Below are 26,576 nucleotides of genomic sequence, written 5' to 3' on the forward strand. Positions count from 1 at the left end.
ATGCACCTCAGACCACCAGTCCCTTTATATTCATCATCTGCTCCTTGCCTGCTCTTCCCCTTAGTCACACTGACTTCAGTGTGTCTTCACTGACTTGAGTGCTGGGGCCTCAACTTTTTACAATTTATATAAATGACTTGGATGAAGGGACTGAAGGTATGGTGGCTAAATTTGCTGATGACACAAAGATAGGCAGGAAAGTAAGTTGTGAAGAGGACATAAGGAGGCTACAAAGGGATATAGATAGGTTAAGTGAGTGGGCAAAGATCTGGCAAATGGAGTATAATGTGGGAAAGTGTGAAACTGTCCATTTTGGCAGGAAGAATAAAAAAGAAGCATATTATCTAAATGGTGAGAGATTGCAGAGCTCTGAGATGCAGAGGGATCTGGGTGTCCTAGTGCATGAATCACAAAAGGTTAATATGCAGGTACAACACGTAATTAGGAAAGCTAATAGAATGCTATCATTTATCACAAGGGGAATTGAATACAAAAGTCGGGAGGTTCTGCTTCAGCTATGCAGGGTATTGGTGAGAACATATCAGGAATACTGTGTACAGTATTGGTCGCCTTATTTAAGAAAGGATGTAAGTGTGTTGGAAGCAGTTCAGAGAAGGTTTACTAGACTAATACCTGGAATGGGTGGGCTGTCTTATGAGGAAAGGTTGGACAGGGCAGGCTTGTATCTGCTGCAGTTTAAAAGAGTAAGAGGCGACTTGATTGAAACATATAAGATTCTGAGGGGTCTTGACAGGGTGGATGTGGAAAGGATGTTTCCCCTTGTGGGAGAATCTAGAACTAGGGGCCACTGTTTAAAAATAAGGAATCGCCCATTTAAGACAGAGATGAGGAGAATTTTTTTTCTCTCTGAGGGTTGTGAGTCTTTGGAATTCTCTTCCTCAAAAGGCAGTGGAAGCAGAGTCTTTGAATATTTTTAAGGCAGAGGTAGATAGATTCTTGATAAGCAAGGGGGTGAAAGGTTATCGGGGGTAGGTGGTAATGTGGAGTTGAGGTTACAATCTGATCAACTGTGATCTTGTTGTCTGGTGGAGCAGGCTTGAGGGGCCGAGTGGCCTACTCCTACTCCTAATTCATTTGTTCATATGGGGTGTCAGTAGGTGTTGAGGTGGGGGGCAATCTGATCATGTGGAATGGGAAACATGTTTGTTTGGTGGGCCGGATTCATGGTGCATTGGGTTCAGGTTTGAGATTTTTACATTTTAACATCCCACCCAATCCAAAACCACCTGCTTTGGGGTTAAATTACCCCCAGTGTCTTTTATGGCGTTTTTTAGAGACGTATTAATAAAATAAATTAGAGACAGTTGTGGCAGTGAAATCTTTTATTTTGTGAACTTCTGCTCTTATTGTACATTCCATTTTAATTTGTTCTCGCAGGTTATAAATTTAAGTAAAACATCATTACCAATGGAATAAGCGAGGAAGGATGTTAACATACTTGAAAATTCTTACAGCAACATTGCCAGCATATTCAATGTTACAAACTATATTATGAAATTGTGATAAAAACTGAAAATGGAGGAAATACTCAGCAGGTTTGACAGCATCAGTGGAGAGGGAAACAGTTAACGTTTCAGGTCGATGACCTTTCAACAGAATCGTAAAAGTTAGAGATGTAACAGGTTTTATGCAAGGCTGAGAAAGGGGGGAAGGGGAGGAAAGAACAAAAAGGAAGGTCTGTGATAGGGTGAAAGGCAGGAGAGATTAAATGATAAAAGGGATGATGGTGCAGGGCAAAAGGGAATGGTAATGGTTGATGAAAGTAAAGAAACAAAAGATGGGTCTAGAGGGGTCGTCAATGACAATGTCAGAATCATTATCAACAATTGCTGTCTGAAAAAAATGGGAATGGTGGTTATCATCTGAAATTGTTAAACTCATTGCTGAGTCTGGAAAGCTGTACGGCACCTATTTGAAAGATGAGCTGCCGTTCTTCAAGCTTTTGTTGAGCTTCACTCGAGCCGATCAGGAAGACAAGGACAGGAATGTCAGCATGGGAGTGGACCAGAGAATTAAAATCACAGGCAACCGGAAGCTCAGGGTCACACTTGTGAACTGAATGGAAGTGTTCAGCAAAGCAGTCAGCCAATCTGCATTTGATCTGCCTAATGTGGAGGAGACCACATCGTGAGCAGCAAATACAGTGTACTATATTGAACCTGGAAATGTTACCCTCATAAAGAAGTAAATCGTATCAGATTGAACTCCAAGAATCCGTACTGCTGAAGATAATTGATAAACTTAAAATGCTGAAATATATATTTCAAAGCAAGATATTACTATTCAAGGCTATAACCTCGAAATCAAAGAAAAAAATTACACTATATGCAGCATTTTTCACATCCTCAGGATATTTCACGTGCTTCATAGCCAAGGAATTACTTTTTTTTAAGTATAGTTATTGCTGTTGGTAGAAGGCCCACGGTAATTATTGACAAGACTATCTTATGAATCTATTGATGAGTTAATGTGCCAATATTGCACAATGCAATTTCACCCTAATCAATCAAGAGCTATAAAAGTAGGTAGGATTCCTCCCTGATTCTTCGGATAAATGCCTTCCATTTTTGATCATAATCTCTTGGCTAATTAGTTTTTTGCTGTATAATATGTTCATAAAATGGTGTCTGAATTTCTGTCCAATGAAGGCATATAATATCGGGTTGATGCAACAATGTGCGAATCCTAAAATCTGAGTTGCAAATAAAGTTCTGTCAAGGTAAGCCCTGAAATTACAACTATCATTAATAATATTGCATCTCAATAACGTGTCAATACAAACAGCAATATTGTATGGAAGCCAGCAGATCAGAAACCCCAACACAACAGCTATGATGACTTTCATGGCTTTATGTTTTTGATGGCTTCTTGTTCGAAAGAGGGTCTTCATTGTGGAACCATAGCAGAAGAGCATGATGGCTAATGGAATGATGAAGCCAATGGAGTGATGGACAATTCTGATGCCTATTCTCCAATTATCACTAGATTTAGGACTGTGATCGGAGCAAACATTCTGATTTGTGTCAGATGTAACAAAGACTGATCTGAAGAGCAGAATTGGAAGAGAAAGTGCAATTCCCACTGTCCACACTGCAGCACAAATGTATTTGACCAGATAGCGTTTGCTGCTAATATATTGGATAGCACAAACAATTGCCAAGTACCGATCTACGCTAATGCAAACTAACAACAAAATACCACTGTAAAAGTTGACTTCTTGTAAGACTGAAATGGCTTTGCACATGAAATTTCCAAACATCCAACCATCCACAGTGTACACAGCCCAAAAGGGCAAAGTGAAGGCAAAGAGGAGATCAGACAGAGTCAGATTTAGAATGTAGATGTCGGTGGAAGATCTGACATATTTTGCGGAGAGTATAACCATCACAACAACAGAGTTCCCCGCAACAGCAAGGATAAAAACAATTGAATAGATGATGGCAATGATAATTCCTTTAACATAAAATCTGTCCATCTGTATGGAAGTGCATGGAATCACATCAGCATCAAAAGTGATTGAATAATCCCAGCTCTTGTTTTCAAAAACGTTATTTGGTTGCGTGGGGAACATACTTCTGAAAAACAAAGCAAAAGCAATGGCTCTTAACTGTTTGAACCCCTAAAATGAAAGCTGTTTCAATTTAACCTGAGAAGATTGAAAACAAAGAAAGGACTTGCATGTATACATTGCCTTTCAGTCTTGGGACACTCCACAAGGCTTCAGAGCCAAGGAAAACCTTTTTCTGTGTAGTCACTGTTGTAATGTAGGGAAACATGGCAGTCAATTTGAGCACAGAGCGTACCACAAACAGATAAATGACTATGTTAATAGTGTAAGTAGAGGGATAAATAGTGATTAGGAAAAGGGAGAACCCCTCCCTTCAATTAGTATCATGGGATCTTTTTCATCTATTTGAGAGAGCAGCATCCCATTGAATTACACATAAGAGCCAGTTTAGATTATGTGTTTAGATCTATTAAGTGGGGCTTGAACTCACAACCTTCTAACTCAGAGTGCTACCATTGAGCAATGCCTGAACCCCAGGAACTGGACCTCATTGAACTTAAGGTGAAATGAAGCCTTGAAATGAAAGCTGTTTCAATTTATGCTGCCTTGGGGGGAAAAAAGTTTAAAATCTTTGGAGCCAAGTTTTGTTTCTTTAAGGGAAACACCAGTAAAATTTTGGATAAATAAAAGCAAAATACTGCAGATGCTGGAAATCTGAAACACAAACAAGAAATGCTGGTAATACTCAGCAGGTCTGAAGCTGGAAATCCTCTGATTGGCCCCCCCAGCTTTGAGAGCCCACCCATTTCTCCCCCACCCCCCTCCACCCCCACCTTTAATTGGACAGGGAACCCGTCTCCAAATTAAGGGGGCGCCGCAGTCAAAATTCCAACCAGGCTGTTTCGCCCCAGGGGTGGGCTCAGGTCTCGGAAACAGTCCCAGCTCCTGTTTCCCACCCCCAAAGCAACCATTCAGCAAATGGAGTCTTACATCCTGAGCACCTGATCTAGCTAAGTGAGACTCCTTTGCTTTGAAAGCTGGCATAAGGACAACTACCTTGTTTATCACTTTACTGAGTAAGTCCAGTTGTATATGAGTATCTGGTAAAGAAATTGCAGGATAGAAGTCATGGTCAGCAATTTTAATCATGTGAGTGCTTAGTGCAATCCTCATTAAGTCTTTCTTTTTCAAAACTGAATAATGCCTTTGTTAAATTAGTGGGAAAGGGAACACGACCCGAGATGTTGGATTGCCAACGGTAATATTTATCCCTTGATGTTCAAAAAGTAATTTCTTATCTGTAACTATTGCTGTGTTTCATTGCTCTGTGCGGATAAGCCTTTACATAGAATTACAATTAATTTACAACATAAAAACAGACCATTCAGCCCAATGCAGTCTATGCTGGTCCTTATGCTCCACATAAACCCCCTCCCACTGTACATACTTCATCTCACCCAATCAACATATCCTTCTATTCCTTTGTCCTTCAGGCACTTAGATAATTTCCCCATAAATGTATCTATGGTTTTCACCTCAATCATTCCATGTGATAGTGAATTTCACATTCTCATCACTCTCTGAGTAAAGAGGTTTCTCCTCAGTTTTTTTGGGGGGTTTATCAATGACTACCTTATATCTGTGACTCCTACCTTTGGACTCTCCCAAAGGTGGAGACATCTTCTCTCATCTACTTTATCGGATCTTTTGTAATTTTAAAAACCTCTATCAGGTCTCCTCTGAATCTTTTCTTTTCTAGAGAAAAGAGTCAAGTCTGTTCAGTCTTGTCTGATAATTGTGCACTCTAAGTTCTGCTTTCATCCATGTAAAACTTTGTTGCCTTCCTCCGGTGCTTTTATATCCTTTTTGGAATATGGGAACTTCGCATTTTTTTTTCAGGAACGTGAAGGACGGAACTAAAAAGAAAGCCTTGCATTTATATAGCACCTTGCGTGACCACAAAACATCTCAAAGCACTTTATAGCCAATTAGGCACTTTTGAAGTGTAGTCACTGTTGTAATGAAAGTAACACAGCCGCCAATGTATGCACAGCAAGATCCCACAAATAGCAATGTGGTAATAATCAGATAGTTTGTTTTTGATGATGTTGATTGAGGGCTAAATATAGATCTGAACACCAGGGAGGACTCTACTAATCTTCTTCAGAATAGTGCCACGGGATCTTTTATATCCACCTGTTAGGACAGGCCCATCTCATCAGAAAGACAACACCTCCAACAACCCGGTTCTCTCTCTCTCTCTCTGTACAAGACTGGAGCAACAGCCGTGATTTTTGGGCTTAAGCCTTGGAATGAGATTTGAACCCACAAACATTCAGACTTAGAGGCAAGAGCGATACTCTCAAAGCCACAGCATCGGCAAAGGCCATCTGTCAAACTCATCTCTTTAGTAATGTAACTTTCCTACGATAGCACAGAACATCAGAAAGTTTCTGCCATTACCACCTCACCTGGTAAATTGTTCCAAATATTTATTAGCCTTGAAGTAAACATTTCCTTCTGTATGTATAATTTTCTCTCATTTAATTTTATCTCACCCATCTTACTTTTCTGCTGTGCTGCTATTTTCTCTAATCAGCTAATTTTTAACTAACATCTGATTTTTGTTTTGAGGAATAGTTTATTATTTCGCCAGTTGTTATCCAGATTGTTAAAAACATTAACTGCTTTAACAACTGAAGCTTTGCTGCTTCCCATGTACTCCCACAGGATCATTCGTAATAATGTCAGGTATTTCCTTTATAGATATTCACTTAACAGTCGTGAGGTGGGTCAATCACTCAGTGACGAAGTCTGCACCAATGTTAGGTCAGTCTGCCACACGAGTTGAGTCTCAGTAATGTACTGTGAGTTGGATTCTATAACAAAACGCATAGATATTCAAGTTTGCTAAATCTTAAGAAAGTTTTGATTTCTCAGCACTTCCTCTGTATCTACCGTATACTCACATTGAATTGGTTTGAGAATGATGTTTATTTGACAAATGCTCAGCCAAATGGTTTTCTCACCTATTCCTCATATGTGAAGGATCTGATTATGGTTGACGAAAGGACACAACACCAAGCACATTATCACAATTCTGTATCTGCCAGATCAGTGTAAGAAAGAGAAATAAAAATAAGAGGAAGAGAGAAAAAAAGTATGGAAACAGATCTGTTTCCGATATTCCTACTTGAGCATAAATTAAGATAAAATCTAAAGAAGGAAGTAACTATGAAAAGGCACACTTACCTATTGCTTTGTACTGAATGCTGGACAAACGAGTCCCAGACCAGCTGTCACAATCAGTTCAACACTAAACAGAACAGAAGCTTTATATTAAAATAAAAGCAAAATATGACAGATACTGGAAATCTGAAATAAAACCAAAAAGTGCTGGAAATACTCAGCAGGTCTGGCAGCATCTGTGGAGAGAGAAGCAAAGTTAACCTTTCACCAGAGGTCACTGACCCGAAACGTTAACTTTGCTTCTCTCTCCTCAGATCCTGCCAGACCTGCTGAGTATTTCCAACAGCTTTATGTTGTCAGGTAACCACTTGAATCACAAACAAGCACCACTCTAAAGAACTACGCTACAATGCTAAATAAGAAGATGGAAATGAAACAGAACAAACACAAAAGAGTAGCACATTATGTCCACTTGCTCCACTAAACAGATACAACTTACCGCATTTAATGAGACGCTGTGCTGCTCGTGCTGATAACACTATAGGCTCACTGCCCACAATTATCTATCCACTGAAATCAGGAGGCGGAGAAGTTCCAGTAATATGTAAAGAATCACCAGTGATTCTGTATGAGGTCGCGCAAAATTACTCCGAAAAGTAGTGACGACTCAAATTCTTGGAGAATCCGTTTGAAGATTTTTAAAACAAGTTTCAAAATTTAAAAAGGTAGACACCGTTCATTATTTCAGGATCTCAACTTGGAGAATAGATCAGTGCGGAAGAACTTTCATTGATATTGTTTGGGAAATTCCTCTGAGCTGCTCCACATGTAAGCAGGGGGTTCCACCTCACTTGGGATGAGGTAGTGTTGGTAGAATCGGAGCAGCACTGAGATTTCCTGCTATTGATTTAATAGAAGATGGTTGACCAGAAACTCATAGATCGTCAATCCTCGTTTCAGTTTCTAGAATTTCACATACAAAAGACGGTAGCTGTGGATATTTGGTGCAACAGAGAAAAGAGTCATTCATTAAACCAATTTAACTACCTTTGAATGGTAGCTGTAATCGATACAATTGTCACTTGGCTACAAAAGATACATGAGCAGATTTTATTATTCTTACAGTTTTGGTGCATGCTCCCAACCAGAAGGATTAACTTGGGAAGGTGGTGGTATTGTCACTGGACTAGTAACCCAGAGACCCAGGGTATTTCTCTGGGGACATGGGTTTGAATCCCACCAAGGCAAAAGGTGGAATTGAATTCAATTAATAATAAAAATCTGGAATTAAAAGCTAGTCTAATGATGGCCATGAAACCATTGTCGATTGTTGTAAAAACCCATCTGGTTCACTAATGTCCTTTAGGGAAGGAAATCTGCTGTCCTGACCTGGTCTGGCCTACATGTGACTCCAGACCTACTGCAATGTGGTTGACTCTTACATGCCCTCTGAAATGGCCTAGCAAGCCACTCATTTGTACCTAACTGCTAAAAAGTCGATAAGGAATGAAAGCGGACAGACCACCCGGCATCAACCATGGCACAGGAAAAGACAATGGCAAACCCAGCCTTGATGACCCTGCAAAGTCCTCCTTACTAACATCTGGGGGCTTGTACCAAAGTTGGGAGAGCTGTCCCACAGACTAGTCAAGCAACAGCCTGACATGGTCATTCTCACGGAAGCATACCTTACAGACAATGTCCCAGACACTGAAGCAGTCAGTGTAGAAATGCAGCAAGGCCTGGACAATATCCAGGCTTGGGCTGATAAGTGACAAGTAACATTCGCGCCACACAAGTGCCAGGCAATGCCAATCTCCAACAAGAGAAAATCTAACCATCTCCCCTTGACATTCAACCGCATTACCATCACTGAATCCCCCACTATCAACATCTTAGGGGCTACCATTGACCAGAAACTGAACTGGAGAAGCCATAAATACCGTGGCTACAAGAGCAGGTCAGAGGCTGGGAATCCTGAGGCGAGTAACTCACCTACTGACTCCCCAAAGCCTGTCCACCATCTACAAGGCACAAGTCAGGAGTGTGATGGAATACTCTCCACTTGCCTGGATGGGTGCAGCTCCAACAACACTCTAGAAGCTCGACACCATCCAGGACAAAGCAGCCCGCTTGATTGTCACCCATCTACAAACATTCACTCCCTCCACCACCGACGCACAGTGGCAGCAGTGTGTACCATCTACAAGATGCAGTGCAGCAATGCACCAAGCCTCCTTAGACAGCACCTTCCAAACCCGCGACCTCTACCAACTAAAAGGACAAGGGCAGCTAATGCATGGGAACACCATCACCTGCAAGTTCCCCTCCAAATCACACACCATCCTGACATGGAACTATATCGCCGTTCCTTCACTGTCACTGGGTCAAAATCCTGGAACTCCCTTCCTAACAGCACTGTGGGTGTACCTACCCCAAATGGACTGCAGTGGTTCAAGAAGGCAGCTCACTACCACCTTCTCAATGGCAATTAGGGATGGGCAATAAATGCTGGCCTGGCCAGCGACACCCACATCCCTGAATGAATAAAAAAAAACACCACCATCACCATCCCCGGGTATGTCCTGTCCCATCAGCAGGACAGACCCAACAGAGGTGGCGGCACAGTGGTATACAGTCGGGAGGGAGTCCTTAACATTGACTCTGGACCCCATGAAGTCTCATGGCATCAGGTCAAACATGGGCAAGGAAACGTCCCGCTGAATACCACCTACAGCCCTCCCTCAGCTGATGTGTCAGTACTCCTCCATGTTGATCGCCACTTGGAGGAAGGACTGAGTTTGGCAAGGGCACAGAATGTACTCTGGGTGGGGGACTTCAATGTCCACCACCAAGAGTGGTTCGGTAGCACCACGACTGACCGAGCTGGCTGAGTCCTAAAGGACATAACTTTGGGTATGCGGCAGGTGGTGAGGGAACCAACAAGAGGGAAAAACATACTTGACCTCATCCTCACCAATCTGCCTGCCGCAGATGCATCTGTCCATGACAGTATTGGTAGGAGTGACCACCCCGCACAGTACTTGTGGAGACGAAGTCCCGTCTTCACATTGAGGATACCGTCCATCGTGTTGTGTGGCACAAATATCATGCTAAATGGGATAGATTTCGAACAGATCTAGCAATGCAAAACTGGACATCCATGAGGCGCTGTGGGCCATCAGCAGCAGCAGAATTGTACTCAACCACAATCTGTAACCTCATGGCCCGGCATATCCCCCACTCTACCATTACCAACAAGCTGGGGGACTAACCCTGGTTCAATGAAGAGTGCAGGAGGGCATGCCAGGAGTAGCACCAGGCATACCTCAAAATAAGGTGTCAAACAGGTGAAGCTACAACACAGGACTACTTGCATGCCAAACCGCGTAAGCAGCATGCGATAGACAAAGCTAAGCGATCCCAAAAACAATGGATCAGATCGAAGCTCTGTAGTCCTGCCACATCAAGTCGTGAATGGTGGTGGACAATTAAGCAACTAACAGGAGGAGGCGGCTCCACAAATATCCCCATCCTCAATGATGGGGGAGCCCAGCACATCAGTGCAAAAGATAAGGCTGAAGCATTTGCAACAATCTTCAGCCAGAAGTGCTGAGTTGATGATCCATCTCAGCCTCCTCCTGAAGTCCCCAGCATCACAGATGTCAGACTTCAGCCAATTCGATTCACTCGATGTGATATCAAGAAATGACTGAAGGCACTGGATACTGCAAAAGCTATGGGCCCTGACAATATTCCGGCAATAGTACTGAAGACCTGTGCTCCAGAACTTGCCGCACCCCTAGCCAAGCTGTTTCAGTACAGCTATAACACTGACATCTACCCTGCAATGTGGAAACTTGCCCAGGTATGTCCTGTACACAAAAAGCAAGACAAATCTAACCTGGCCAATTACCGCCCCATCAGTCTACTCTCGATCATCAGTAAAGCGATGGAAGGTGTTTTCGACTGTACTATCAAGCGGCACTTGCTTAGCAATAACCTGCTCAGTGATGCTCAGTTTGGGTTCCGCCAGGGCCACTCAGCTCCTGACCTCATTAGGCCTTGCTTCAAACATGGACAAAAGAGCTGAATCAAGGGGTGAGGTGAGAGTGACTGCCCTTGACATCAAAGCAGCATTTGACCAAGTATGGCATCAAGGAGCCCTAGCAAAACTGGAGTCAATGGGAATCAGGGGGAAAACCCTCTGCTGGTTGGAATCATACCTAGCGCAAAGGAAGATGGCTGTGGTTGTTGGAGGTCAATCATCTGAGCTCCAGGACATCACTGCAGGAGTTCCTCAGGGTAGTGTCCTGGGCCCAACCATCTTCAGCTGCTTCATCAATGACCTTCCTTCCATCAAAAGGTCAGAAGTAGGGATGTTTGCTGATGATTTCATGAAGTTCAGCGCCATTCGTGACTCCTCAGATACTGAAGCAGCCCATGTAGAAATGCAACAAGACCGGGACAATATCCAGCCTTGGGCTGATAGGTGGCAATGACACCCACATCCCATGAAACGAATAAAAAAAAATTATGCTTTTGAGATGATGAAAGACTGACTGGCTATTTTCAGCCTTCCCTAGTTTCATTTCAAATTGTATTTAACTGGTGGAATCCTTTCCCACATTGCTTATACATAGCTTGAAAACATGGGACCTTGACCAAATCCTGCAGGATACCACTGCTTAAAGAGTCCTGATAACGTTCTATTCATTTATCATCATCTTCTGTTTCCTGTTACCAAAACCACTTGAAATCCAGCCAGCCAATTTTTCATTAATTCCCTAAACTTTAGTCCTTCTTAAAAGCTTCAGAAATGGAAGTGTATTAAATGTTGATTTTTTTTTTTTAACGCCATCAGAAGGTTCTTTGCATATCACCTGGAAACAGAATTGTAGCAGATGGTGATTGTGATGGGGAGAATAGAGTGATGGAATTAAGATAATGCAGTTACAATACTTTTGTTGTTGACAATTTCAAAGACTATTTGTAACTTTGTAGTATTAGGAACTTATGAAACGAGTCCAACATTGTACCAGACATGCTCTTGACGATAATTATTGGCACATTTGTAAAAGAAGTTAAGATGCGGTATGCAATATTTGTATGATGAAGTTGCCTCAGGAGTTGTGAAATGTGCTTGTATTTGTGACACGACACGAACCTCTTCAAGCAATTGCATTAACCACTGGCCCTGAATTTCCTAGCTACCTTCATCACTTACTCCATCATGACGCCATTATTGTGCTAAAAGTGATTGAGGATGCGGGAATAATGTGCCAGATGCAAGTTTCCTCTATCTTTTTTGGTAACTTTGAGAGGTTATCCAACTAACACTTGTGGGCCTCATTTCCACAGTGGTACCACTCACCTAGTGACACTGTGTCCGAGAATTTCCTACTTTTACTTCACTACGTTGCCCTGTTAAACCTAGACCCATATAAAACAGTTGCAGCTGCTCCCCAAGTCACTCATTCAGGCAGAGGTGCAGTGTTTGAGGGTTTAAAAGAGTCCCAAAACTTTCTTGTTGATTGTTGGTTTTACCTTATTCTCAGTTTTGGTCACTGAGACTTGCCCTTGACCCTTTCCCTTCCCAGTACTAAACTGTGACCTCACCCCTACATTTTGTGACCCCTGCAATTCCTTGATTCCCTACATACTAGAATGACTCAGGAGAAGGTATGGCGTTCATCGTGGGAATACCTCTTTTTGTCATCCTTATGGAGGAGTAGGAAGAACAGCGGTAGCAGTGAGAGTGCGAGCCAGGGGGCAGCTGGGAAGGTAAGTTTCAGTATAAAGTACTTACCTCGTGATTCGGCGGACGCGGACACGGGGACTGCTGGGTAAGTGAACTTATATATTCGGGCAGTGGCTCAATCCGAAACACTACACGTGTAGTGTCTCCCACCCATCCTCCCCCTCTAACCACAAAAAAAGGACTCTTGTGTGGAGGGTTTGGTAAGGTAAGGTTTTCCTTTATTTTTACTTAATCTCTGTGTCAATTTAGAGCAGAGGGGATGGAAGCTAGGGCAGTTGCATGCTCCTCTTGCAGGATGTGGGAGGTAAGGGTCACCACTTGTGTCCCTGCTGACTTCACCTGTGAGAAGTGCACCCAACTCCAGCTCCTCACAGACCGCGTTAGGGAACTGGAGCTGGAGCTGGAGCTGGATGAACTTCGGATCATTCAGGCAGCTGAGGGGGTGATAGAGAGCAGTTATAGGGAAGTAGTGACACCTATGTTACAGGATAAAGGTAGTTGGGTGACCGTCAGGGGAGGGAAAGGGAATAGGCGCACAGTGCAGGGATCCCCTGTGGCCGTTCCCCTCAATCATAAGTATACCGTTTTGGATACGGTTGGGGGGGACAACCTACCAGGGGAAAGCCACAGCGGCCAGGTCTCTGGCACTGAGCCTGGCTCTGTGGCTCAGAAGGGAAGGGGGGAGAATAGGAGAGCGATAGTGATAGGAGAGTCAATGGTTAGAGGAACAGACAGGAGATTCTGTGGTCGCGAACGAGACTCCCGGATGGTATGTTGCCTCCCGGGTGCCAGGGTCAGGGATGTCTCAGATCGAGTCGACAGGATTCTTAAGGGGCAGGGGGAGCAGCCAGAAGTCGTGGTACACATCGGTACCAATGACATAGCTAGGAAAAGGGATGAGGACCTGAAAAGCGAATATAGGGAGTTAGGTTGGAAGCTGAAAGGCAGGTCGAGCAGAATAGTAATCTCAGGATTGATACCAGTGCCACGTGCTAGTGAGGCTAGAAACAGGGAGCGAGTGCAGCTGAACACGTGGCTACAGAGCTGGTGTAGGAGGGAGGGCTTCAGATATGTGGATCATTGGGATATCTTCTGGGGAAGGTGGGACCTGTACAAGAAGGACGGGTTGCATCTGAACTGGAGGGGCACCAATATCCTGGGCGGAAGGTTTGCGAGCGCTCTTCGGGAGGGTTTAAACTAGTTTGGCAGGGGGATGGGAACCGGAGCTACGGATCAATGGATGGGGTAGCTGTTGAACAGGCAGATGCAGAGTGCAGAGAGTCTGTGAGGAAGGTTAGACAATTGACAAGACAAAGTTGCAGCCAGTATGATGGGTTGAAGTGTGTCTATTTTAACGCAAGAAGTGTCAGAAATAAGGGTGATGAACTTAGAGCATGGATCAGCACTTGGAGCTACGATGTTGTGGCCATTACGGAGACGTGGATATCACAGGGGCAGGAATGGATGTTGGATGTTCCGGGGTTTAGATGTTTCAAAAGGAATAGGGAGGGAGGTAAAAGAGGTGGGGGAGTGGCATTGCTAATCAGGGATAGTATCACAGCTGCAGAAAGGGAGGTCGTCGAGGAGGGTTTGTCTACTGAGTCATTATGGGTGGAAGTCAGAAACAGGAAAGGAGCAGTCACTTTATTGGGAGTTTTCTATAGACCCCCCAATAGCAACAGAGACACGGAGGAACAGATTGGGAGGCATATTTTAGAAAGGTGCAGAAGTAACAGGGTTGTTGTCATGGGTGACTTCAGCTTCCCTAATATTGATTGGAACCTCCTTAGTGCAAATAGTTTGGATGGAGCAGTTTTTGTCAGGTGTGTCCAGGAAGGTTTCCTGACTCAATATGTAGATAGGCCGACTAGAGGGGAGGCTATGTTGGATTTGATGCTTGGCAACGAACCAGGCCAGGTGGCAGATCTCTCGGTGGGAGAGCATTTCGATGATAGTGATCACAACTCCCTAACCTTTACTATAGTCATGGAGAGGGACAGGAGCAGACGGGATGGGAAAATATTTAATTGGGGGAGGGGAAATTACAATGCTATTAGGCAGGAACTGGGGAGCATAAATTGGGAACAGATGTTCTCAGGGAAATGCACGACAGAAATGTGGAGGTTGTTTAGGGAGCACTTGCTGTGACTGCTGGATAGGTTTGTCCCGATGAGGCGAGGAAGGGATGGTAGGGTGAAGGAACCTTGGATGACGAGATGTGGAACAGCTAGTCAAGAGGAAGAAGGAAGCTTACTTAAGGTTGAGGAAGCAAGGATCAGACAGGGCTCTAGAGGGTTACAAGGTAGCCAGGAAGGAACTGAAGAATGGACTTAGGAGAGCTAGAAGGGGACATGAAAAAGTCTTGGCGGGTAGGATTAAGGAAAATCCCAAGGCGTTCCACACTTATGTGAGGAACAAGAGGATGGCCAGAGTGAGGGTAGGGCCGATCAGGGATAGTGGAGGGAACTTGTGCCTGGAGTCGGAGGAGGTAGGGGAGGTCCTAAATGAATACTTTGCTTCAGTATTCACTAGTGAGAGGGACCTGGTCGTTTGTGAGGACAGCGTGAAACAGGCTGATATGCTCGAACAGGTTGATGTTAAGAGGGAGGATGTGCTGGAAATTTTGAAAGACATGAGGACAGATAAGTCCCCGGGGCCAGACGGGATATACCCAAGGATATTACGGGAAGCGAGGGAAGAGATTGCCGCGCCTTTGGCGATGATCTTTGCGTCCTCACTGTCCACTGGAGTAGTACCAGATGATTGGAGGGTGGCAAATGTTATTCCCTTGTTCAAGAAAGGGAATAGGGATAACCCTGGGAATTATAGACCAGTCAGTCTTAAGTCGGTAGTGGGCAAATTATTGGAGAGAATTCTGAGAGACAGGATTTATGATTATTTGGAAAAGCATAGTTTGATTAGAGACAGTCAGCATGGCTTTGTGAGGGGCAGTTCATGCCTCACAAGCCTTATTGAATTCTTTGAAGATGTGACAAAACACGTTGATGAAGGAAGAGCAGTGGATGTGGTGTATATGGATTTTAGCAAGGCGTTTGATAAGGTTCCCCATGGTAGGCTCATTCAGAAAGTAAGGAGGCATGGGATACAGGGAAAGTTGGCTGTCTGGATACAGAATTGGCTGGCCCATAGAAGACAGAGGGTGGTAGTAGATGGAAAGTATTCAGCATGGAGCTCGGTGACCAGTGGTGTTCCACAGGGATCTGTTCTGGGACCTCTGCTCTTTGTGATTTTTATAAATGACTTGGATGAGGAAGTGGAAGGCTGGGTTAGCAAGTTTGGCAATGACACGAAGGTTGCTGGAGTTGTGGATAGTGTGGAAGGCTGTTGTAGGTTGCAACGAGACATTGACAGGATGCAGAGCTGGGCTGAGAAGTGGCAGATGGAGTTCAACCTGGAAAAGTGTGAAGTGATTCATTTTGGAAGGTCGAATTTGAATGCAGAATACAGGCTTGAAGACAGGATTCTTGGTAGTGTGGAGGAACAGAGGGATCTTGGGGTCCATGTCCATAGATCGCTCCAAGTTGATAGGATTGTTAAGAAAGCGTATGGTGTGTTGGCTTTCATTAACAGGGGGATTGTGTTTAAGAGCCGCGAGGTTATGCTGCAGCTCTATAAAGCCCTGGTTAGACCACACTTGGAATATTGTGTTCAGTTCTGGTCGCCTCATTATAGGAAGGATGTGGAAGCTTTAGAAAGGGTGCAGAGGAGATTTACCAGGATGCCGCCTGGACTGGAGGGCATGTCTTATGAAGAAAGGTTGAGGGAGCTAGGGCTTTTCTCATTGGAGCGAAGAAGGATGAGAGGTGACTTGATAGAGGGGTACAAGATGATGAGAGGCATAGATATAGTGGATAGCCAGAGACTTTTTCCCAGGGTGGAAAGGGCTATCACCAGGGGGCATAATTTTAACGTGATTGGTGGAAGGTTTAGGGGAGATGTCAGAGGTAGGTTCTTTACACAGAGAGTGGTGGGTGCGTGGAATGCGCTGCCAGCGGTGGGAGTAGAAGCAGATACATTAGGGACATTTAAGCGACTCTTGGATAGGTACATGGATGATAGTAGTATGAAGGGTATGTAGGTAGTTTGATCCTAGAGTAGGTTAAAGGTTCGGCACAACATCGTGGGCCGAAGGGCCTGTACTGTGCTGTACTGTTCTATGTTCTATGTTCTTAAGTGTGTGAAGGTGAGAAGAATAAGGCAGCAGGATGGAAGACACCAACCCAGCAGTTCTCAACCTCCACAGCATGCTAAGAGGAACTTTGTATACAAAGGGTGCAATTGTCTAAGGCTGCCATTGCATATCCCAGCAACCTTCTTTGCAGATCTTCAACCTTGCTCCATTGGCTGAGTCATTTCATCTGTCACTGAAACTGACCACTGCCCTGGAATCTTTTGTTAACCCGAATCTTTCAAGGTGCCAAAGGGGATCTGTGCAATGTCACGTAAGAGTCGGTGCCCTCTCCTATCTTCCATCTATTCCAGGAGGACATCCAGATCTTCCTGTGGAAAATTCACAGCTTTTTGGGGAGAGGGGAGATGCTGCTCCTTGGATAGAGCTAGTCTGTAACATCTTATGGTCCTAGCAAGAGGCACTTCAGACGAGTAGATAGAACTTTGAGGAAAGAATCCCTGCAGACTCCCATAGCTATCTTCCAGTGCTTCAATTAAGACAGCAGTCTTACAAAAATAGTGCCACTTCTGCACTGAAGTTTCCTGAGGTCTAAGTTGCTTACTAGTTTGATTCTTGGGATGAGAGGGCTGCCCTGCAGGAGAGATTGAGTAGATGGGCCTATTTTCTTTGGAGTTTAGAAGAATGAGAGGCAGTCTCATTGAAATGTATAAAGTTCTTGGCAGGGTAGATGCTCAGAGACTGTTTACCCTGGATGGAAAGTCTAGAGCTGGGGTCACAATCTCAGGATAAAGGGCTGGCCATTTAGGACTGAGATGAGGAGAAATTTCTTCATTCAGAGAATTGTGAATCTTCAGAATTCTCTACCCTAGGATGCTATGAGTGCTCAGTTGATGAGAATATGATGAGAAGACTGAGGGAGCAAGGGATATGGGGATAGGGTGGGAAAGTGGAGCTGATGTAAAAGATAATCCCTGGTCTTAGTGAATGGCTGAGCAGTCTCAATGGGCTGTGTGGCCTGTGTCTTATGTTCATGACCTGTAGAATGCAATTTGCCTTTAACTCACCACTTCATATACAAATGAAGTTATCCCGGGAAACCTGCATACAGCTTCCTCCGCTGGTGAAAGGCGTATCTTTACAGAGCAAGAATGGTGCAGTGGATATGGTGGGAATTCAGGACCTCAAATTTTTACAGTTGTTATTTTAATATCGTTCCGTGAGTGTCTGGAAAGCCTATTGCTAAATATTTCTTTACATAAAGAGTTATAAAGCTGTGGGAATAACTTGCAGAGTTAGTGGTTATGACAGAAACTATGGACTAAATTTTCAGTGTTCACACCCAGTGGAAACGAGGCATTAGGATCCCGATAATCACAGGGAAAGACTTATTGCCCCATTCCCATTTAAACAACAACAACAACTTATATTAACATAGAAACCATAACATAAGGGAGGGAATTCCAGAACTCTTTTTTGGCTGGCACAGACATGGTAGAACCGTAGAACCATAGAAAAAGTACAGCACAGAAGGAGGCCATTCAGCCCATCGTGTCCGCGCCGGCTGAATAAACTAACTGCCCAAACTAATCCCACCTTCCAGCACCTGGTCCATGGCCCTGCAGGTTACAGGCTGAAGGGCCTCCTTCTGTGCTGTAAATTTTCGATGTTGCTATGTTTAATTTCATATGATTAATATGAATTGTTGCCATCTATTTCTACATAGTCTCTTCCTGATATTTAGCACTGGGTGGTGTGGGATGAACAGATTTGCTGCTTTAGCCCAGTTGTGGCATTTTCTCTGTGTGATGGGTGTGTGAAACCCTTAAGAAACTGATTCCTTGTTAGACTGTTGAGATAACCTATCATATCCTCAATGCAGATGAATTGCCTTAATGGTCCAAGTTGGAAATGGATGGGGACTCTTCCTTTTTGTTGTGTGGACAATATGACATTTGTGATGGATTATAGTAAATGGCAGGGGATAGTCGTGTATATTCTCACAGGAGTAGGTTTGTTGGAGTGGAGAAGGAGAAAGAAATAGAGACAGACAGAGATAGGGAAACAAAGAGGAAGGGATATGGACAGGGGAATAGAATGACAGCAGACAACAGAGACAGTCAAGAAAAAAGACATAGGGGGTGAAGTTGTTCTATGCCAGCAGTGCGGAATAGGCTGATAGAAAATCGACAGCTTATAATACACTGCACCAGTTTTGTCTTCCATTGACTTGGAAAATATTGACAAGACTTTTAATTTCAAACCAAGTAAAAGTGACAGTATGACACAGAAACAAATCTCCAAAAAGAGTTTGAACAATTGTTGTGTGAACTTCAATAGAAAGAAGATCAGGTGCAGTGAAAAATCACTGCCAATTCTCCTCGAACACGTTTCGCGCTGCTGACTTGGACCAGTTTCACCCCCATACATTTGTATAGCTCCTTGCATGATTTCAGGATGCTTTACAGACATTGATGTATCTTTGAAGTTTAGTCGCTACTGTGAGGTAGGTATTCTGCAGCCAACCTGCGCACAGCACAGTCTACAAATAGCAATCTGATAAATGATTTGATGATCTGTTTATTTCGTGACTTTGGTTGAGGGGTTTAATGTTTAGACTGCTGATAGTTTCAGAGAATTCTATGCTACCCCAGGCAAACAATTCTCAAAATAAAAACTTCAGCTAGAAAGTTCTTTTAGGAGAACTGTTCATGCACTGTGATGTCAATAACAATGGTGATGCAACAAGTCAAATTCTGTTGTATAGTACAATAATTTGATATTTTAACTTTTTTTAATTCATTCTTGGGACTGAGCATCGCTGACAAGGCCAGCATTTATTGCCCGTCCCTAATTGCCCTTGACAAGGTGAGAATTTGCATGTGGCTTAGCTAGAAATACAAAGCTTATAACCCTTGAGATCCTGTTTTTTGATTTAGCTCCAATTTCCTGGTACTCTTCAAACAGGACTTCTTGCCCACTCTTTCCTATGTTGTTGGTCCCAACATGGAGCACAACAACTGGATCCTCCATAAGATTATATAGAATAGACAGCACAGAAACACACCATTCTCACTCCCACTGCAGACTAGTCCAGACACACAACCTGTTCTGCCACATCTTAGTCTATCTATATTTATAATTACTTTAAGGTTTTTTTTAACACACTAACTTGCACTAGGCACTAAAACACTGGACAAATTTTTTTAATTTGAGCTGGGGAATGTAGATTGGGAGCAGCAGTTTGAAGGTAAATCCACATTTGATATGTGGGAGGCTTTTAAAGAGAGGTTGATTAGCGTGCAGGAGAGACATGTTCCTGTGAAAATGAGGGATAGAAATGGCAAGATTAGGGAACCATGGATGACAGGTGAAATTGTGAGACTAGCTCAGAGGAAAAAGGGAGCATACATAAGGTCTAGGCAGCTGAAGAAAGACGAAGCTTTGAAAGAATATCGGGAATGTAGGACCAATCTGAAACGAGGAATTAAGAGGGCTAAAAGGGGTCATGAAATATCTTTAGCAAACAGGGTTAAGGAAAATCCCAAAGCCTTTTATTCATATATAAGGAGCAAGAGGGTAACTAGAGAAAGGATTGGCCCACTCAAGGACAAAGGAGGAAAGTTATGCGTGGAGTCAGAGAAAATGGGTGAGATTCTAAACGAGTACTTTGCATCGGTATTCACCGAGGAGAGGGACATGACGGATGTTGAGGTTAGGGACAGATGTTTGATTACTCCAGGTCAAGTCGGCATAAGGAGGGAGGAAGTGTTGGGTATTCTAAAAGGCATTAAGGTGGACAAGTCCCCAGGTCTGGATGGGATCTATCCCAGGTTACTGAGGGAAGCGAGAGAGGAAATAGCTGGGGCCTTAACAGATATCTCTGCAGCATCCTTAAACACGGGTGAGGTCCCGGAGGACTGGAGAATTGCTAATGTTGTCCCCTTGTTTAAGAAGGGTAGCAGGGAAAATCCAGGTAATTATAGACCGGTGATCCTGACGTCAGTGGTAGGGAAGCTGCTGGAGAAGATACTGAGGGATAGGATCTATTCCCATTTGGAAGAAAATGGGCTTATCAGTGATAGGCAACATGGTTTTGTGCAGGGAAGGTCATGTCTTACCAACTTAATAGAATTCTTTGAGGAAGTGACAAAGTTGATTGACGAGGGAAGGGCTGTAGATGTCATATACATGGACTTCAGTAAGGCGTTTGATAAGGTTCCCCATGGTAGGCTGATGGAGAAAGTGAAGTCACATGGGGTCCAGGGTGTACTAGCTAGATGGATAAAGAACTGGCTGGGCAACAGGAGACAGAGAGTAGCAGTGGAAGGGAGTTTCTCAAAATGGAGACGTGTGGACCAGTGGTGTTCCACAGGGATCCGTGCTGGGACCACTGTTGTTTGTGAAATACATAAATGATTTGGAGGAAAGTATAGGTGGTCTGATTAGCAAGTTTGCAGACGACACTAAGATTGGTGGAGTAGCAGATAGTGAAGGGGACTGTCAGAGAATACAGCAGAATATAGATAGATTGGAGAGTTGGGCAGAGAAATGGCAGATGGAGTTCAATCAGGGCAAATGCGAGGTGATGCATTTTGGAAGATCCAATTCAAGAGTGAACTATACAGTAAATGGAAAAGTCCTGGGGAAAATTGATGTACAGAGAGATTTGGGTGTTCAGGTCCATTGTTCCCTGAAGGTGGCAACGCAGGTCAATAGAGTGGTCAAGAAGGCATACAGCATGCTTTCCTTCATCGGACAGGGTATTGAGTACAAGGGTTGGCAGGTCATGTTACAGTTGTATAAGACTTTGGCTCGGGAACATTTGGAATACTGCGTGCAGTTCTGGTCGCCACATTACCAAAAGGATGTAGATGCTTTGGAGAGGGTGCAGAGGAGGTTCACCAGGATGTTGCCTGGTATGGAGGGCGCTAGCTATGAAGAGAGGTTGAGTAGATTAGGATTATTTTCATTGGAAAGGCGAAGGTTGAGGGGGGACCTGATTGAGGTGTACAAAATCATGAGAGGTGTAGACAGGGTGGATAGCAAGAAGCTTTTTCCCAGAGTGGGGGATTCAATTACTAGGGGTCACGAGTTCAAAGTGAGAGGGGAAAAGTTTAGGGGGGATATACGTGGAAAGTTCTTTACGCAGAGGGTGGTGGGTGCCTGGAACGCGTTGCCAGCGGAGGTGGTAGATGCGGGCACGATAGCGTCTTTTAAGATATATCTAGACAGATACATGAATGGGCAGGAAGCAAAGAGATACAGACCCTTAGAAAATAGGCGACATGTTTAGATAGAGGATCTGGATCGGCGCAGGCTTGGAGGGCCGAAGGGCCTGTTCCTGTGCTGTAATTTTCTTTGTTCTTTTGTCCTGTTCTTTGCCTCAAGCTTGCATGAAGCACTACAAGCATTGAAGGCAAAAAGCAGCACCCCTTCCCCACCATATTCCCACTCTCAACAAGTTCTGAACTTCCCACTCTGTTCACGATGCCCTCCGTTCACATTTGGGATCTATAGTTGCACTCTATATTTCAACTGATAACCGCCTACTTTTATAAACATCCATATCAGATTGACTAAGTCATCTTTCAGCTAACAGTAATTATCCCCATTCTGGCAGTCAATTGGCTATTAACTGTTGACTGAACTGCAGCTTCCTTTACAGTTTTAAAAATTCTGCATTAAATTCTGGATAAACTAAATTTCAGTTTGACCTACTCACCCACAAATTTCCAGAGAACCTCACTCCCGCTGAATTCTAAACTTCTCGCTCTGTTCACGATGTGTTCAAGTTGCAATCTGTCATTGGGCTGTTGTGCAAAATGGACCCTGTCACATAATGGGCATTTGAGATAAGCAGAACAATGTCAAAATAGTGTCAGGCTGAGGAAACGCTATTATTACGTATATTTTAGACACTGACATGACACAAAGCAGTAATTATCAAATGTTTTTAATTGGAGAACCTCCTTTCAAATTGATTAATAATCACAGACCACACACCCCATTTAATCATAATATTGTACAATAATATGAAAGTACTGCACGTAAAGAGTGTTTTAATAATGCTTTTAAGAAAATAGGCAATTAGTTTTAGATATCATTCAGATGGCTGTGCCTGCTTCTTACTGCAGAGTCTGTCTATCCTTGGCAGGAGCCTAGAGAGAGCAGATATCAAAAAACAACTGAAGGCACTGGCTACTGCAAAGGCTATGCACCCTGACAACATTCCAGCAATAGTACTGAAGACTTGTGCTCCAGAAGTAGCCGCGCCCCGAACCAAGTTGTTACAATACAGCTATAACACTGGCATCTACCCGGCAATGTGTAAAATTGCCCAAGTGTGTCCTGGCCAGTTACCACCCCATCGGTCTACTCCTGGTTATCAGCAAAGTGATGGAAGGGGTCATCGACAATGGTGTCAAGCTGCACTTGCTCAGCAATAACCTGCTCAGTGACGCTCAGTTTGGGTTCTGCCAGGGTCACTCAGCTTCTGACCTCATTACAGCCTTCGTCCAAACATGGATAAAGGAGCTCCAGAGATCAGGAGAGTGACTGCATTTGACATTAAGGCAACATTTGACCGAGTATGGCATCAAGGAGCCCTAGCAAAACTGGAGTCAATGGGAATCAGGGGAAAAAACTCTCCACTGGTTGGAGTCATAGCTGGCACAAAGGAAGATGGTTGTGGTTGTTGGAGGTCAATCATCTGAGCTCCAGGACATCACAGCAGGAGTTTCTCAGGGTAGTGTCCTAGGCCCAACCATCTTCAGCTGCTTCATCAATGACCTTCCCTCGATCATAAGGTCAGAAGTGGGGATGCTTGCTGAAGCTTGTATAAAGTTCAGCACCATTCGCAACTCATCAGATACTGAAGCAGCCGATGTCCAGATGCAGCAGGACCTCGACAACATCCAGGCTTGAGCTGATAAGTGGCAAGTAACGTTCATGCCACACAAGTGCCAGGCAATGATCATCTCAAACAAGAGAGAATCTAACCATCTGCCCCTGATGTTCAATGGCATTTCTTTCTTTGGCCTCCTTGTCTCGAGAGACAATGGGTAAGCGCCTGGAGGTGGTCAGTGGTTTGTGAAGCAGTGCCTGGAGTGGCTATAAAGGCCAATTCTAGAGTGACAGACTCTTCCACAGGTGCTGCAGATAAAATTGGTTGTCGGGGCTGTTACACAGTTGGCTCTTGCCTTGCACTTCCTGCCAACTGCTAAGTCTCTTCGACTCGCCACTCTTTAGCCCCGCCTTTATGGCTGCCCGCCAGCTCTGGCGATCGTGGCAACTGACTCCCACGACTTGTGATCAATGTCACAGGATTTGAAAAGGAAAAGAGCAACTAAGGCGAATGTTGGCCCTCTGGAGAGTGACTCTGGGGAATTATTAATGGAAAACATGGAAATGGCGGAAGCATTGAACAGATATTTTGTGTCTGTTTTCACTGTAAAAGACTTAGAAAACTTCTCAAAGATACTTGAAAATCAAGAGGCGAAAGGGACAAAAGACCTTAAGACAATCACCATCACCTGGGAAAAGATACTGGGAAAGGTCTGACATACACCCCATGTACCCCAGTACCATTTCCCTGGTGATGGTGATTGTTTAGGTTGTATGGGGTGTTCAGACAGAGGTAGTACCCTTGTATTTTCACTCCGCTGCATCCAGTTTGTAGGATGGACTGGAATCACTGGAATCACTCATCTACACCCAGCTCTCACTGTTGGCTCCAAACACCACACCCCGGTACACCCTCTCAGCTGACGGGCGAAACGTAGTGAGGGGAGAAATGATGAACATGACACCACCTGGGCGGATGTCTTTCTTGATGAAGATAACGGCCAGGACAGAAGGATTCCAAGTGGCTCATATTCTGGACCAAAGGCGTACCACACCATATTGCGTGGAGTATGATTCTTGGTTTACCAGCTATGGATAACTAGCAAGGGAAGGAGGGTCCCTTCAAGCCTTAGTCAGCAACCCACCTAGGAGAGGGAAACTCTGAATCCAAACCTAGGTCTTGGAGACATCTCTGCCTCTGTCCCAGTTCACTGGGACATGACAGATGAGCTCCAGGCTTAAAGGGTGGGGTCAGTCAGCGCAAACTGTACTCCAGCTTAAAGCACCACTGCGCAGGCAGGCAGGAAATACACCCACCCCAACTATAACTCAACAAGTAAGGCCTGTAGCGGCAGGAAAGGGGCAAAAACAGCAGGTGCAAGATGGCACAGGCAGCCGCAGTTCCAATCCTGCAAGCAGGCAGCTCAGGATATTGTTCGTTTTGATGATGACCGAGAGACAGCACCATCACCCGGTAGCACCCTGAGCGACCAAGCAGCCTTTCTGAAGGACAACACTGCTTGCTCTGAAATTGGAGAGGGGCCTAGAAAAGGTGGCCTAAACGATGTTCAACTCCCTACCACCCAGTTGGCTTACCACGGTCAACAGACATCTCTTAATGAGGTCAAATTACAACAGAGAAGGAAACACGAACTCCTAACCTCGCTTCAAAAGGTGGGAAAAGAAGAAGAATTCTGAAACTCGCTGCTGGAACGTGAGAACAATGCTCGACTCTGGTGACAACAGCCACCCCCAATGACGCTCAGCCCTGGTGACCCATGAGCTAGCCAGACTAGTCATTGATATAGCAGCCCTGAGTGAGGTCCGCTTCTCAGAGCAAGGCAGCCTGACAGAACACAACACTGGCTGCACCCTCTATTGGTCAGGTAGACCTCAAGGTGAACAATACCTTTTCGGTGTCGGCTTCATGGTGAAGACTATTGCCACTAAACTTTCAAGTCTGCCAATTGGCCACTCCAAAGGCATCATGTCCCTACGCCTGCCCCTCCAAGACCAGCAGCATGCAACCCTCATCAGTGTTTATGCTCCAACCCTGAAGGCTAACCCAGCTGACAAAGTTCTACACAGATTTCCGTGAACTCATCCCGAATGCCCCTCCCAAGGACAAAATTGTCGTCCTTGGCGATTTCAATGTCAGAGTCTGGCAGCGCGGGATCATCCACATGCAAGAGCAGTCACAAACGTATAAAGAAATCACTGTAACATCACATCTGGTTCACTGGGTTACTGTCCGATTGTTTATTTCATTTGTAAATAAGAAAATTGTAATAGATTTTGTGAAATAACAATTTAACTTTTTGCTTGGCATCCATGAATTTGTTTCAGACATCTTTGCGCGCCACGACATGTTTTATATGCAAGGTCACACACTTGGGTTGGGTTCATCGTGATGTGATGTTGCTGTTATTCAGATCATCTCTCCCCTTAAAGGTGAGTATTTTTGTCCTTCCAGAACCTCACAATGACTCCTCACATACCACGATGGCAATTATTTGTATGTTACGATCCTCTCAAGAGAAACACCTGCCTATTAGATCCTCCCGGATCTCTCGCGCACTTAATTCCACATGATGTGCAGCTTCCTCTCCCCTACCGTCATGTGAGTGCTCCCCATCTTCCGCATTGGAAACTCCATCTTCATCTGATGACGCCTCCCGATCATCTTGATCATCATCAATGGATTGCCAATGGATCAATCCATCGCCAAGTTATACAAGGCACAGCATTCGACAATAATCCTGGAGATCCTTGATGGCACGTACTTCAGGGATCCACCTGAATGATCGAGACACCTAAATCTCATCATTAGTATGCCTATCATGTGTTCGATTGTCACTCTGGTGGCCGCATGGCTCTCATTGAAGCATTCCTCAGCATGCTCCCTTGGGAGTCTCACGGGTGTCATTAGCCATGTCTTCAGAGGATAACCCCTATCGCCAAGTCTGTCTGGGAGACTGAAAAGTGCAGGCACCTGGGAGTTTCGGAGAATGAATGCATCGTGGCACCTCCCAGGGTAACGTGTGCACACCTGCATGATTCTCTTTCGCAGACGAGCAGAACATTCAGTGAATAGAAGCCCT

The 26,576-nt window shown here is 44.4% G+C and overlaps 2 protein-coding genes across 12 annotated transcripts in view; both read right to left on the reverse strand.

The window, feature by feature from the left end:
- LOC137371821 (C-X-C chemokine receptor type 2-like) overlaps positions 1 to 22,445 on the reverse strand; it is a 422,042-nt gene extending 399,597 nt beyond the window's left edge. Inside the window, exons 1-2 of one of the 4 annotated variants that reach the window (XM_068034730.1) lie at positions 22,355 to 22,377; positions 6,782 to 6,845 (exon numbers count right to left, since the gene is read on the reverse strand). The gene's annotated coding sequence lies outside the window, so the exon portion shown is untranslated. Of the gene's footprint in view, positions 1 to 6,781; positions 6,847 to 22,354 lie in introns of those variants that run through there. The other 3 variants (XM_068034733.1, XM_068034732.1, XM_068034731.1) reach the window with 3 other exon arrangements.
- LOC137371822 (C-X-C chemokine receptor type 2-like) lies at positions 1,326 to 22,381 on the reverse strand. 8 transcript variants are annotated; one of them, XM_068034736.1, is made up of 5 exons: positions 22,355 to 22,373; positions 6,782 to 6,845; positions 6,559 to 6,635; positions 3,700 to 3,775; positions 1,326 to 3,596 (listed from the first exon to the last, which is right to left on the reverse strand). In XM_068034736.1, exon 5 carries the CDS (start codon positions 3,590 to 3,592, stop codon positions 2,528 to 2,530), a length of 1,065 nt encoding a protein of 354 aa, XP_067890837.1. In that variant the 5' UTR covers positions 3,593 to 3,596; positions 3,700 to 3,775; positions 6,559 to 6,635; positions 6,782 to 6,845; positions 22,355 to 22,373; the 3' UTR covers positions 1,326 to 2,527. The 8 variants fall into 8 exon arrangements, with proteins under 8 accessions (XP_067890837.1, XP_067890836.1, XP_067890840.1 ...); XM_068034735.1 differs by having other exon boundaries at positions 6,499 to 6,635; XM_068034739.1 differs by lacking the exon at positions 6,559 to 6,635 and having other exon boundaries at positions 1,326 to 3,593; positions 3,708 to 3,775; positions 22,355 to 22,381.
- Positions 22,446 to 26,576: the final 4,131 nt, after the last annotated feature.

Source organism: Heterodontus francisci, chromosome 7, assembly GCF_036365525.1.
Source record: "Heterodontus francisci isolate sHetFra1 chromosome 7, sHetFra1.hap1, whole genome shotgun sequence".
Taxonomy (NCBI): Eukaryota; Metazoa; Chordata; class Chondrichthyes; order Heterodontiformes; family Heterodontidae; genus Heterodontus; species Heterodontus francisci.

Excerpts from the sequence above, each read along its gene's own strand:
- LOC137371822 (XM_068034739.1), bottom strand. The coding sequence starts at position 3,592 with ATGTTCCCCACGCAACCAAATAACGTTTTTGAAAACAAGAGCTGGGAT.